A 12,409-nucleotide genomic window follows, 5' to 3' on the forward strand; every position below is an offset into this window, starting at 1 on the left:
ACTCTATGGTTTGGGATGATGTGAAGGTATTTGAGATGTTAGACATAACTACAAGGGTTCCTCAAGGTTGTATCCTTAGATGGAATAAGAATAAGCTCGATAGCACTGAGAGGAAAAGAAAGTAAGTGGATTTACTCTACCCAAAGCTATGAGTTTGGTGTCCCATGGAACAAATCATGATCTTAGTTCGTGAGGGCAAACGATGGACCTCATAAGAAGGGTCAACTCTATGCAACACGGTAACTAAGATAAGGTTTGTGTCGATGAGGACATCGACCAAAGTGAGTAGGGGAGGATGTTAGGGACATCTCATTTCCATGACATTACCCTGACAGTAACTCGATGGTAGGCCGAGTAGATGCGACCGTGAGCCAAGGAAAAGGTTGAAGAATTAATATAGAGGGCATGTCAAGGTAATGGCCTCAGTTTAGACATTCCAACGTGTACTGGTGTCATAGCTGGTAAGTTTCTTTAGCTCTTTAGGGGGAAGTGATATGGTGTTGGGTCTCCACCATCCCCTCACCCTGATATAGCATGTTGAGTTATCATGGTGTAAGCGACCTTCTCCTAGGTTCATATGGAACCCTAAGATAAGGTTTATGTCAAAGAGGACATCAACCAAAGTGAGTAAGGGAGGATGTTAGGGACATCTCATTTCCATGAAATTACCCTGACAGTAACTCGATGGTAGGCCGAGTAGATGCGACCGTGAGCCAAGAAAAAGCTTAAAGAATGAATATAGAGGGCATGTCAAGGTAATGGCCTCAGTTTAGACATTCCATCGTGTACTGGTGTCATAGCTGGTAAGTTTCTTTAGCTTTTTAGGGGGAAGTGATCTGGTGTTGGGTCTCCACCATCCCCTCACCTTGTGCTAGCATGTTGAGTTATCATGGTGTAAGCGACCTTCTCCTAGGTTCATGTAGAACCTAGGTGTGTGGGCATTGGGACCAAGTGGATGGTACGATGCCTCTCTAGAATGATATATAGGGACGGTTTGAGCCAATGGGCCCATATCGAGCTCTTGGTTGAGGAGTGGGGTTGCAACCTAGCATCTGCTATGCCCCGCGAGATCTCTCTTCCAAGAGTACTTGTGGGTTAGAGATTATATTATGGCTTGGTGACTAATATGTGGCTTGTTTATTTGGACAGATTACAGTGGGATCGACTAATGAACGAAATGATGATTCTTAGCCAATGTGGCTTGGCTTCATGGCGAGTTAATTTGAGGCTTCAATTTATGTTATTCAAGTGCTGCACGATATAACAATAGGGTCGAGATGTTATGTCTGTGACATTATGTACCCTAGAGGTTTCATCATCTCTTAGTTTTCTTTTATTTCCCTTTGTAACAAAAAAAAGTTAAACAAAATTAAATTTAATTCAAAAGAAAACTCTTTTTTAAATTTTGAATAAATTGAGCCAACTTAAAATTTTTACTCGAATTTTAAATTTTAATTAAGTTTGAATTTGTAAAGTTCGTATAGATAAAAACATTAAAATTATATTTTTTACCTTTAGCTATGTAATATAATTTTTGTTGGCAATTTTACTAATAAACTATTTACTGTTATAATTTATTCTTAATTCTAAGTTCATAATTTAACTCAATTTAAACCACATTCTTCAACTAGTTGAAAGTACATATACAACTTCAATTATTCTTTTTGACAATAAATTTTTTATTTTTAATTTAATCCCTCAATTCTACATTATATTCATTTGGTCCTCCAACTATAATTTTTCACAATTTCACTCTTCTCATCAATTTATCAACTTCTTTGTTCTCTCATCATTTTTTACCTCAAAATCTTCTTCATAAAATGAAGATATAAATTTGTCTTCTTTTGGTAGAAAAAAGTATAAATATGTTATATAACTCTAGAAAATTTTGATTTTAAATAACATTATAAATTGTACATATATATGTGAATATATATATATATATATAAATCTATTCAAACTAGAATCAATAATTGTCATAACATTATAAATAATTACATTAAAATTTAAAAAGATATTTGAATAAATATGTTTAATTTTATTAGACTCTAATTTCATTAATTAGACTCAATTTTCAACTCTCAATAAAAAAAATTAACTCTCGATAAAATCAATTTTTCTCAACTCGATCAAATACTTGCTCTTACCAATTAAGTCAACATATTATTTTTTAAATCTTTATTAAAATGAAATCAATAACTAATATATTTTCTAAAATAATTGATAATACAACAACAACAACAACAAAACCCAATTCCCATATGTATGGGGTAAGGGGGAGGTAGGGTAGTAGGCTACCCCCAACGCCAGGTTGAGAGTAGCTTCCGTGGAAGACCTCCGGCAGTCAGAAAATTAAAAATTTAGATAAAATGCAATGCATGTATAAATAAATACATAAATACATAGCTAATCAGTATTCATATGCAGTCATTAAAATCATATGTGCGTCTGTAACTGGAATTTATCCCTGTATAATAATCCCTGCGAAAGAATCTCTGCATATAGACAGAAACATAAGATCCGGCTAATTTAAAAGAGGAAACATGAAGAGAATGATACACAGAAGTCAACGTTAGCAAGCCCAGTTCTAATCCTTCATAAATACCAATAACAGAAACGTATTAAAAGTATAAGTCATGGAAAATACTACAAAGACATTAAAAGAAGACAGAGATGATACACCCTATAGATGTGACCCACACTACTCGACTACCCTAGTCTTTAGCCTCCATATTTTCCTATCAGAGGTCATGTCTTCGGTAAGGGCTAAATCCCTCAAATCAGATCTCAAGCAGTCTTCCCACTTTCGCCTTGGTCGTCCTTTCCTTCTGGCACCGTCGACTGTAATCGACTCTACCCTCCTTACCGCATCCGACGGTAGTCGCCTAAGGACATGCCCAAACCACCGTAGTCTTCCCTCCCTCAATTTTTCGGAAACAGACACCACCCCCAAGGACATCCTAATAGCAGAGTTTGTCGTCATATCCCTCAGAGTCCTACCACATGTCCATCGAAGCATTCTCATTTCTGCGGCCTCAATCCTCCTCACGTGATCCTTCTTGGTTGCCCAACATTCTGATCCATACAACAGCGCTGGTCTTATTGCCATTCTATAAAATTTTCCCTTAAGTTTTAGATGGACCTTCTTGTCACACAGAACTCCAGTAGCGGCCCTCCACTTTAGCCATCCCGCCTTTATACGGTGTGTAACGTCATCATCTACACCCCCATCTTTATGTATCATAGACCCTAGGTACTTGAAACAATCCTTTGAGGGGAGAACGTGTCCTTCTATGCATACTTCTACATCTTCATCATTTTGGTTCCCATTGAAGTTTGAACATACATACTCTGTCTTTTCAATATTGATCCTTAAACCTTTTTCTTCCAAAGCAGTCTTCCAGGTAGCCAGTCTACTATTCAACTCAGATTTTGTTTCAGCAACTAAGACAATGTCGTCAGCGAAAAGCATACACCATGGTACACCGTCTGGTGTCGCACAATAGATGTCGTCCATAATCAAGGCGAAGATGTAAGGGCTAAGAGCCGACCCCTGGTGGAGTCCGATTTCCACCGGGAATGCCTCGGTGTCGCCAACTGTAGTCCTGACGTAAGTAGTAGATCTACAGTACATATCACGAATCGCCCGGATATAAGCAGTTGGGATCCGTCTAGTTTCCAAAGTCTTCCAGATCGTATCGCGGGGAACACTATCATAAGCCTTCTCAAGGTCAATGAACGCCATGTGAAGATCTCTAGACTTTTCCCTATATTTCTCCATAAGCCGTCGAAGTAGATGAATCGCCTCCGTGGTAGACCTGCCTGGCATAAAGCCAAATTGGTTTTCCGAAACCCTAGTAACTTGTCTCAACCTAGCCTCTATCACCCTTTCCCATAGCTTCATGGTATGGCTGAGGAGTTTAATACCTCTGTAGTTACCACAACGTTGGGGATCTCCTTTATTTTTATAGATTGGTATCACCCTTTCCCATAGCTTCATGGTATGGCTGAGGAGTCTAATACCTAAAATATTATTTTTGCTCTATTTTAGTACATAAATTTTATTTTTTTTCAAAACAATACCCAACATTTAGTTTATATTTCATTTTGATATCCCAATGTTAAACCAAAATGATAATTTTAACATGTCGCCATAAGATAATATCACATCATTAAAAAAGTTAAAAAATTATCACGTCAACAATTCTATTAGTTTGTTTAATAATGGGTACTAAATAAAAATTTAAACTAAACGTTAAATATAATTTTGAAAAAAAAGTAAAGAAAATATAAAACAGAACAAACGTAATGGTTTTATGCATAATTTTTTCTAAAAAAGGTAAAATTAATTATCAAAACAGAGCAAAAGTAATAATTTAAGTATTATAAGTGCAGTTTACCAAGGTAACACGACGCAAGTTTATTAAAAAGGATAACCCAACACTCAACCACTAAATCACTATCTTAAACTTGTTATATTATGAACAAAATTAATATTTTAATTAAACTATGATTGAAGTTAGTTAATACTAAAATATTCCTAAATTTATTTAAATTATATTAAGATATTCTTAAATTAAATTTTGTTCAATTCAAGCCCCTAAACGATATTGTTTAATTGAAGTCTAAACTTAATTCCAAGACTATGATTCCCCTACCCCCTCATCCCAAATCTATGCTCATAGTTACTACGTTTCAATGTTAATACAACAGGAAACGACAAGCATGTAAAATTTGAGATGATCCGAAAATAGATATAAACTACTATTCAAGTTGTAGAAGATGGATAGTATTTTATCACCTTTTCTTATGGGGTAAGAGCTTAAGTATACAAATGTAAAACTCGAAATATAGAAAGCTATAGATCAACTCATCACCGTTACTTGCGTGCTTCAGTTTTCTTCTGTTCTCTCGCTGGAACGAAACAGACAAACAATATCAGCTTCCAAATGAAATTGCAAATGTGCCTATCTGATCCACATGCATGTTTGACAGATATTCAAGCATGGATCCAATAAATATTCTCCAACAGCCCTCTACATGTATCGAAAGTGCTGAAAAAAAATTAAATTTACTCGTGTCTGACTCTCGATTCTGATGCCAATTCTAATATCATAAAATTTGGAGCAATTAAATGCGTGCATTGTAATAATATAAGGGTGAGATAATTGGTGACAGGAACCATACCGGCCTTCTCTTCCTCTCTCTTCTTGGCAGCCTCTGCCCTTTGTTGCCGTATCAAGGCTAAGCGCTCTGCAATAGAAAAATAAATGCAAACATCAGAAAAATACGGAAGAGACTAGAAATGTAAATAAAAGAGTTGATGTCAAGCCGATAACTTATCACCACCTCTGGGAAAGACTGATCTATATTGTTAGGTAGTAAAGAAAAAAGCAGTTTTGACGCCTAACGTACGCATCTTTGGTTTTGGTTCAGTTCAACTTCCCACCATTTTCAATAAAATATAATATAGTTGTACACAATTTACCTGAGTATAGAACTGTTGGCGGGAAGAAACCAGTTAAAAAAATCCGAGGAAAATTTCTTAGAGGACTTCTCACACATTTCCTATGGATTCCAGTCATATTTTAAAACCACGCATGTATAAGAGTGAAGACAGGTATAGAAATCATGTTACATATCCATACTCTTCTCAGCAATCAAGTACCTCGATACTCCAATATAATATTTGTAATTTGGATAATGATCTTCTACCGATGCTTAGGTAAAACATTTTATCATTTGTGTGTGTCACACTTGCATCGAGGATGGTTTACGCACAACGTACACTACTACTATACTAAGGGAGATGAGTTATTACTATCATTATTTTCATCTCCCTTCTTCAGCACATAATGAAAGAACATAATTTCAACCTCATCTATACATGTTCAAATTCAGTTAACCACAAAGAAGCAAAGTTCCACCGAGGTTGGAAGAGAAAAAAACCATGTTTTAGTGTAATAACATTAGCCAGGGGTATCAGAAGTCCTTGGCAATTTAATAAATACTCAATTAAGGAGGGTAGAAGAGAAAATAATTAATGAATCGAATATTATCCACTAGTTACCTAAATCTTTTCTTGCTTGTTCAGTTTTCCCTTGTTCCTGCAGCTTCATGTATCGTTCATGTGCTTTTTGCTTTTCTATTTCCTCTCTGCAGTCATACATTGTAGAACATGAGCATAATTCAAGTCGGTCTCAAAGTAAATAACTAATTTGATACACCATCAATCATTGCAATAAAAAATTCATAATATGTACGATCAATATAGCTTAAAAAGATGAAAATATACAAGCAAGAGCACCATATTTTGAAGCAAATAAATCTAAAACAGTTTCAGCGAGAGAGATAAAAATGTTCCACTCATTACGTGCTGAAATGACAAGGAAAAATATTATTAATCATATCCCCCACTCCTTTTCCAACTAGGATCAAAACCTATAAACAATTCAGTCCCAGAGGAGGTACTTAAGCAAACAAAAGTTTGTTCCACATGCACATGATAAAGCAGTGATCAGTCGGTTTCATGAAGAAATAGAATTACAAACCTTTCACGCCTTGATAGTTCAGTTGTTCTCCCCATCTGGAACATAAATTTCAAGTTCTCAATACAGTTATAAATCCATTTATATATATATGATTAAGTACAGAATTTGTGCAGCAGAGGAGCATCTGTGAAACTTACATCAACATCTGTAGCTCTAAGATTCTTTTGTTTGGCCAAATTTGGATTATCAATCTCAATAAGCCCTTGGGTACCTTTTCGTTTCTGCCATATTAGAATCAACAGGAAATATAAAAGGTAAGTAAATAGGATATTAAGCACTTATTGTAAATGAAACAAATGTCATTTGCGTAAGACCAAAGAAGGGCAAAATTTAATAACCTCAGGCTCTTCTTCCACTTCCTCTTCAGACTCTTCTTCTTCCTTCACTTCAGCTTCTTCCTAGAATGACAGATAAAATATCATCTCATCAACCAAGTGAAATGAAGCATGGAAAACAAACACATACACATCCATGAAGTGAAGAAGGAGACGCATAAGAACAATGCTACAATATTCAAGAAAAAAAAATTGAGTTTTCTGATTATGTAAACACCTGATGCAAATAATTATGAACCATGAAAAGGAAGAGAGAACAACCATCATCAAATTTATTGTCAATATTAATGAATACCTATCCATTTATTTTCGTGACCATTAAAAGCATCTAAATGTGACAAAGAAAAGATATATTTCAAACATATAAAGTCCAATCCAAATTATCATTTCCTAGAAAATAAATTATAATAAAGATGAAAAATTACCCAAACAACCAAAATCTAAGAAAATTACAACATTCAACCTGTCATCCACCCTACGGGAAAAGGGATCAAACATATCTTGCCAAAATTTGACCAAAGTATCATTTTTGGTTTGTCAAACTAGTATTTTCCTCTTCACAAAAATCACTCTTTTTGGAAAATATACAGCGATAATACATGATAACAACAAACAAAATTCCATAAGAAGAAGTAAACTATTAACAATCAAAAACTAATTTCACCATACATATTAATCTTCAAATATTATAATAACATGTGAATTAAAATTAGCATAAAAATCTTACCTTCTTAAAAGTACGGGGACGAGCAGAGGTACCAGCACCTGAAATCATTAAACCATTTGAACAAAGCAAAAACAAAAAAAAAAAAAAAAAAGTGAGATTGATGGCAGAAGTTATGAAACCTCATAAGAAAAGAACAAAGAACTTTTTTGGTCTCTGAATTTGACTCAAACTACATATTGTCAGCTGACCTGATGAAAATAAACAAAAGTATTTAATTATACAAAAATTTTGGAATCTAACAACTCATACACCAAATACGGAGTCGTTTCTAAGTTCATTAAAAACTAAAACCTAAGTTTAATAGAAGAAAACATTGGATTTCAAAGTAAAAAAATTACCAATTTTCTCTGTTTAACATCTAAAACGAAAATTAAAAAAAGCAACAAAATCAAAACCGATACGCTACAGAAACAGAGTGGAAACACGCATAATTACATAACATGCAAGCGAATTGAAATACACAGAAAGCTTCGAATCTAACAAATCATCCATGAAATTGCAGTCATTTAAAACCTAAAACTTAGTCTAAAAGTAGAAAATTTAAAATTTTAAAATAAAAATCTCTGTATTTCCCTCTATTTAGCATCTGAAAATTTACACGAAAAAGAAGGAACAAAACAAAAATCAATACACTAGAGCTACTGATCCAGCAGTTGAAAGTTAGGTTAGATCGGATACCAGGAAACCGTATGACAAAACAAGTACATGCAAACGAATTCAAAAAGTATATAAATACGAAGAAAATAAAAAAAGATAGAATATATACGGAGCTCTTCGGGAGTCGAGAAGTGGCGGTGGCCGGTGGGCTTGCCCTTGAATTTTCCTCTTCCCATTATACTATTATATTAAAAACTGATCTAAAAGAGAAACAAAGAAGAAGAAGAAGAAGAAGAGGCAGCAAGAAAAAGCAGAAACCTGTGAGGGAAGATTTCTTCTCAAGTACATAAATTTATGCCTCGGAGGTGAAGAATTTAAGTTCGACTTAAAACTTTGAACCTTAAAAGGGATAAACTACCTTTTAGTCACTAAATTTGATAATATTTCTAAATTGGTCCCTGCGTTCTTCCACAACCACATCATGTTCAACAAATAATTACTAGTAAATGAAAGAGTATATATTTAAATATGCTAAATCATGTTTGATATTTAAAAATAATATTTTTTTTACTTAATGTATAAAAGCATAAAAATATCAACAGTCGTTTATAAAAGAAAAGCCTTTTTCCAATTGAATTAGAATCCATTTATAGGATGAAAAACAATAAAAATATATTTAATGGACAACAAAAACATTGGATAAGCATGAATATGTGACGAAGAAAAATCGTAACCCATTCTCTGAAAGAGTATTCAAAGAATAATAATATTCAAAACCATTAAATTAAGAATATATGATATGAACGCAGTGAGCGAAATACATTCTTTTTGCATAGTTTTTATAAAGTAAATATTCCAATGCGAAAGTACTCCATTTCCAAATAATAATTGATGGACTGTTATTCTCTATCAAGTGTAAACATTTTATTCCAAAACTTCAAATAAAAGATGGGGAAAATAGTTTCATATTTTTCTTGAAAATGTGTGAAGTGGTCGGTGCAGTGATAAAATTTTTGAATTCAACTTAAAACTTTAAATTATTTATAAGTTTAAATTAAAATTTACAAAGATCTTGCAGGGTTTAATTTATATTTTTCCTAAAAATGTAAGGGTCTAACTAAAATTTTTGAAATTTTGAAAAGCTTAAAAAGAATTTTCTTTTTAAATTATGGGAGAGGATTTAAATAAGAACATTTAAAAAATTTAAAGTATAATATGAATTTTTAAAAATTTTGGAGGGACCAAATTAGATTTTTTTGAGAATTTAAAGGATCTAAACTATAATTTTTAAATTTTGGGGGTCATGGCCCCCATCAGCCCTGCTTATGCTCCGCCACGTTAGTGCATCATAAAATTTGTACAAGAATAAGGCTTTATTGTTTAAAAAAAATGGCAAAGGTTAATCTAAAGAATGTAGTAAACAAGTCAAGTTTGAGTATTATTGAGTTTGATTTGATTAGAAAAGTTTAAATTCAATTTGGTTCAGTTCGAAAATTAACGAGCTTAGAATTTTTATGTTCGAATCGAACTCAAAATTATAAATTAAGCTTGACTCAAACTCAAAAAAACCGTAACTCAAAAAAGTTCTTAAACGTAATTAGGTTGAAGCTTGAACTTAAAATCGATTCAAGTTCAACTTGAATCTTATGTAAATAAAAATCTTATACTATACTTTTTAGAAAGATAACGTATAAATGTTAATATTATTAATAATTTAAATTAAAAATAAATTTTTAAGATATTATATTTTTTTAATTGCTCGCAAATTTTTTTATATTTGAATATAAAATAATTAGCTTCGATTCGTTAAAACTTAAAGAGGATAAGTGAGTTAACATCTGTACACAAAAATTTATGCTAGAAACAGATTTTATGTCATGGTAGTTGTATACAGCAAGTAACTTGACATCCACCAATTAATCGGAAATTACCACATATCAATTCGGTCAACTCTTAAATTGAATAGATTCAATTCGAGTTTAAACTCAGCTTGAATTATTGACGAGTTAAAGTGAGTAACTCAAAAAAATAATATATTAAATTTTTAGGTTTTTAAATTAAATTATTAATAGTATTAATATTTATATGTTGTTGTTTCTTAAAAAATTACAATACAAGATTTTCATGTACTTAAGGTACAAATTCGAGTTCTAATTTGAGCTTCAATCGAGTTAAGTTTGAGAATATTTTGAGTTCAAAATTTTTTGAGCTTGAGTCGAGATCCAGTATTTGATTTTGAGTCGAGTTTGAACATTTTAAGCTCACAAGCTTTCGAGTCGAGTTGAGCTTCAATTTTCTATTTCGAGTTCAAGTTGAGCTTGACAATTTTAAAATTACGAGTTTTTAGTCGAATCGAGCACAACTTTATACTTTTCGAGTTGAGTTGAGTCGAGCTCAACACTCGAACTCAACCCAACTCTATTTGTTTACGGTCCTATATTTCCAACGATAACTGAAATTCTTGGTACAGAAGTTCATCAAATAGTATAGTGTGTTGTAACAATATATAGTCATCAAAGACTCATTCTATGGAATGCAATGCATCAATTTCATCAAATAACCATTCACCAAACATTATGTTCTTGGTAAATAACACAAACACCAACAACCCTACAAGAGGTCGATTGCATGATCCCTTTCCAAAAACATACCGAGACGATCAAGCAAGGACTGGATGCACGATACCTTTCTGAGCAACCTTGGATTAAGTTATTGTATGGGATGTGAAGCCTCTGCGTATCAGGACTGGCTACCATATCATTCCAAAGCAGATCGGAGAGTGCCATTGTCAAATATTCCACTTTTCCTGCAACAAGGAAACTTATTACATATGCGACGAATAGACGTGCACAAGCAATAAAATAGTTCGATTCTGCTAAAGAAACACTGTATAAAGCACATTGGGCTGTGCTTCAAGGCTTTCAAACCGTTGAAATCGTACATACCATCTTCGATGGGCTATTCGTCCACATGATTATCAGTAATATCGGTAGGGTGCTTCCTGTATACATCATTTTGGACGAACGTTTGCCTACTTGGTGATAAGATTGGTGGTTTTGACACTTTTAAGAAGTCTTTGCTCCACCAACTTAGGTGCTAATTTGAGAAGCGTTTTTGCATTACATCCGCTTAGGATCTTATCAAATAAAGAAAAATAACCTTTTTATCGCTGGTTATGAAATCCACATTCACGTTGGGACCCTCTGAGATGAAATCGTCGTCATCAACCCATATAGAAGAAAATGCACCCTTGTCTTCAGCTTCCTTTATCGAAAGAACATTCGACAAGTAATTCACGTTTTTCATCATAGCGAACACAAGTGATTTCATAGGGATAGTCGAGGTTGTCACTTTAACCCCGTGTTTGTATTGCGGGACGGCCTCGTCTATGGCCACAGCGTAGAATACGGGTGTAGGGCATCCTGCAGGAGAAAGCAGGAAATTACCAAGACTAGCACTCAACCAGTATTGCAGAGTTCCTTCCTTCAATTTCGATGTTAAAGTCAGTTGCACGAGAATACTACGAAGAGTTGATCAAGAAAACGGAAAAGTGATTATTGCATTCGATGCCGATCGAAGGAAGCCGTCTAAATGAGCATCCATCACATAGAGATATCTACAAAAAGAAAAATGAACACGATAGTTTCTATTAAGCTTTATGAATTGTTATAATATCAGAACGATGATTATTGGCAAACAAATAAACACAACCGAAAAGGAAAAACAAAGAACACCAGGATTTACGTTGAAAATCCAAAAGGGAAAAACCACAGGTAAAGGAGAAGAATTTCACTAATATGAAGAAATAAAATACAATAGGATTTTGTTTAAAGAAAAACTTGATTTTTAACCCCGACCCTTAGTATCTATTTATAGGGATATATACTTGATTACAAATGAAAACTAAATAAAGTAGAAATCTACTTTAATAAAATTTTCTACTTTTAACAAAACTTGGTGTCCTACTTTCCCAATAATTATATATTAATTAATTTATTCCACTTTGAATTCAAGTCAAACTCTAACAAATTTCCATCTTGACACGAATTCTGAAAGTGCAAAGGTTTCGAGACAACACCCAAATTCGATGTGACACCCAAACTTAACAAAAAACAATTATTCACTTCAACGAACAAGTTCTCCACCTTTTCTGCAACACCCCTCAAAGGGGTAATCTTCAGTAAAAGACACCGATCAAG

General features: G+C 33.5%; 1 protein-coding gene and 1 pseudogene across 2 annotated transcripts; both read right to left on the reverse strand.

Moving 5' to 3' along the window:
• Positions 1–4,740: 4,740 nt before the first annotated feature.
• LOC120142310 (28 kDa heat- and acid-stable phosphoprotein-like) lies at positions 4,741–8,540 on the reverse strand. Of its 2 annotated transcripts, none has more exons than XM_039157043.1 (8): positions 8,380–8,540; positions 7,614–7,651; positions 6,890–6,949; positions 6,689–6,772; positions 6,552–6,586; positions 6,071–6,156; positions 5,188–5,253; positions 4,741–4,914 (listed from the first exon to the last, which is right to left on the reverse strand). In XM_039157043.1, the coding sequence occupies exons 1-8, from the start codon at positions 8,444–8,446 to the stop codon at positions 4,880–4,882; spliced, it is 471 nt and encodes a 156-aa protein (XP_039012974.1). In that variant the 5' UTR covers positions 8,447–8,540; the 3' UTR covers positions 4,741–4,879. The 2 variants fall into 2 exon arrangements, with proteins under 2 accessions (XP_039012974.1, XP_039012970.1); XM_039157039.1 differs by lacking the exon at positions 4,741–4,914 and adding an exon at positions 4,922–5,054.
• A 2,234-nt stretch (positions 8,541–10,774) lies between these two features.
• On the reverse strand, positions 10,775–11,813 carry LOC120140147 (annotated as a pseudogene).
• Between the last annotated feature and the right edge of the window lie 596 nt (positions 11,814–12,409).

The sequence above is a fragment of the Hibiscus syriacus genome, unplaced genomic scaffold, assembly GCF_006381635.1.
Source record: "Hibiscus syriacus cultivar Baekdansim isolate YM2019G1 unplaced genomic scaffold, ASM638163v2 tig00002237_pilon, whole genome shotgun sequence".
Taxonomy (NCBI): domain Eukaryota; kingdom Viridiplantae; phylum Streptophyta; class Magnoliopsida; order Malvales; family Malvaceae; genus Hibiscus; species Hibiscus syriacus.

Excerpts from the sequence above, each read along its gene's own strand:
- LOC120142310 (XM_039157039.1), bottom strand. The coding sequence starts at position 8,446 with ATGGGAAGAGGAAAATTCAAGGGCAAGCCCACCGGCCACCGCCACTTC. Across the intron at positions 6,950-7,613 it reads GTCCCCGTACTTTTAAGAAG|GAAGAAGCTGAAGTGAAGGA; the intron begins GTAAGATTTTTA and ends CTGTCATTCTAG. Across the intron at positions 6,587-6,688 it reads TTAGAGCTACAGATGTTGAT|ATGGGGAGAACAACTGAACT; the intron begins GTAAGTTTCACA and ends TTTATGTTCCAG.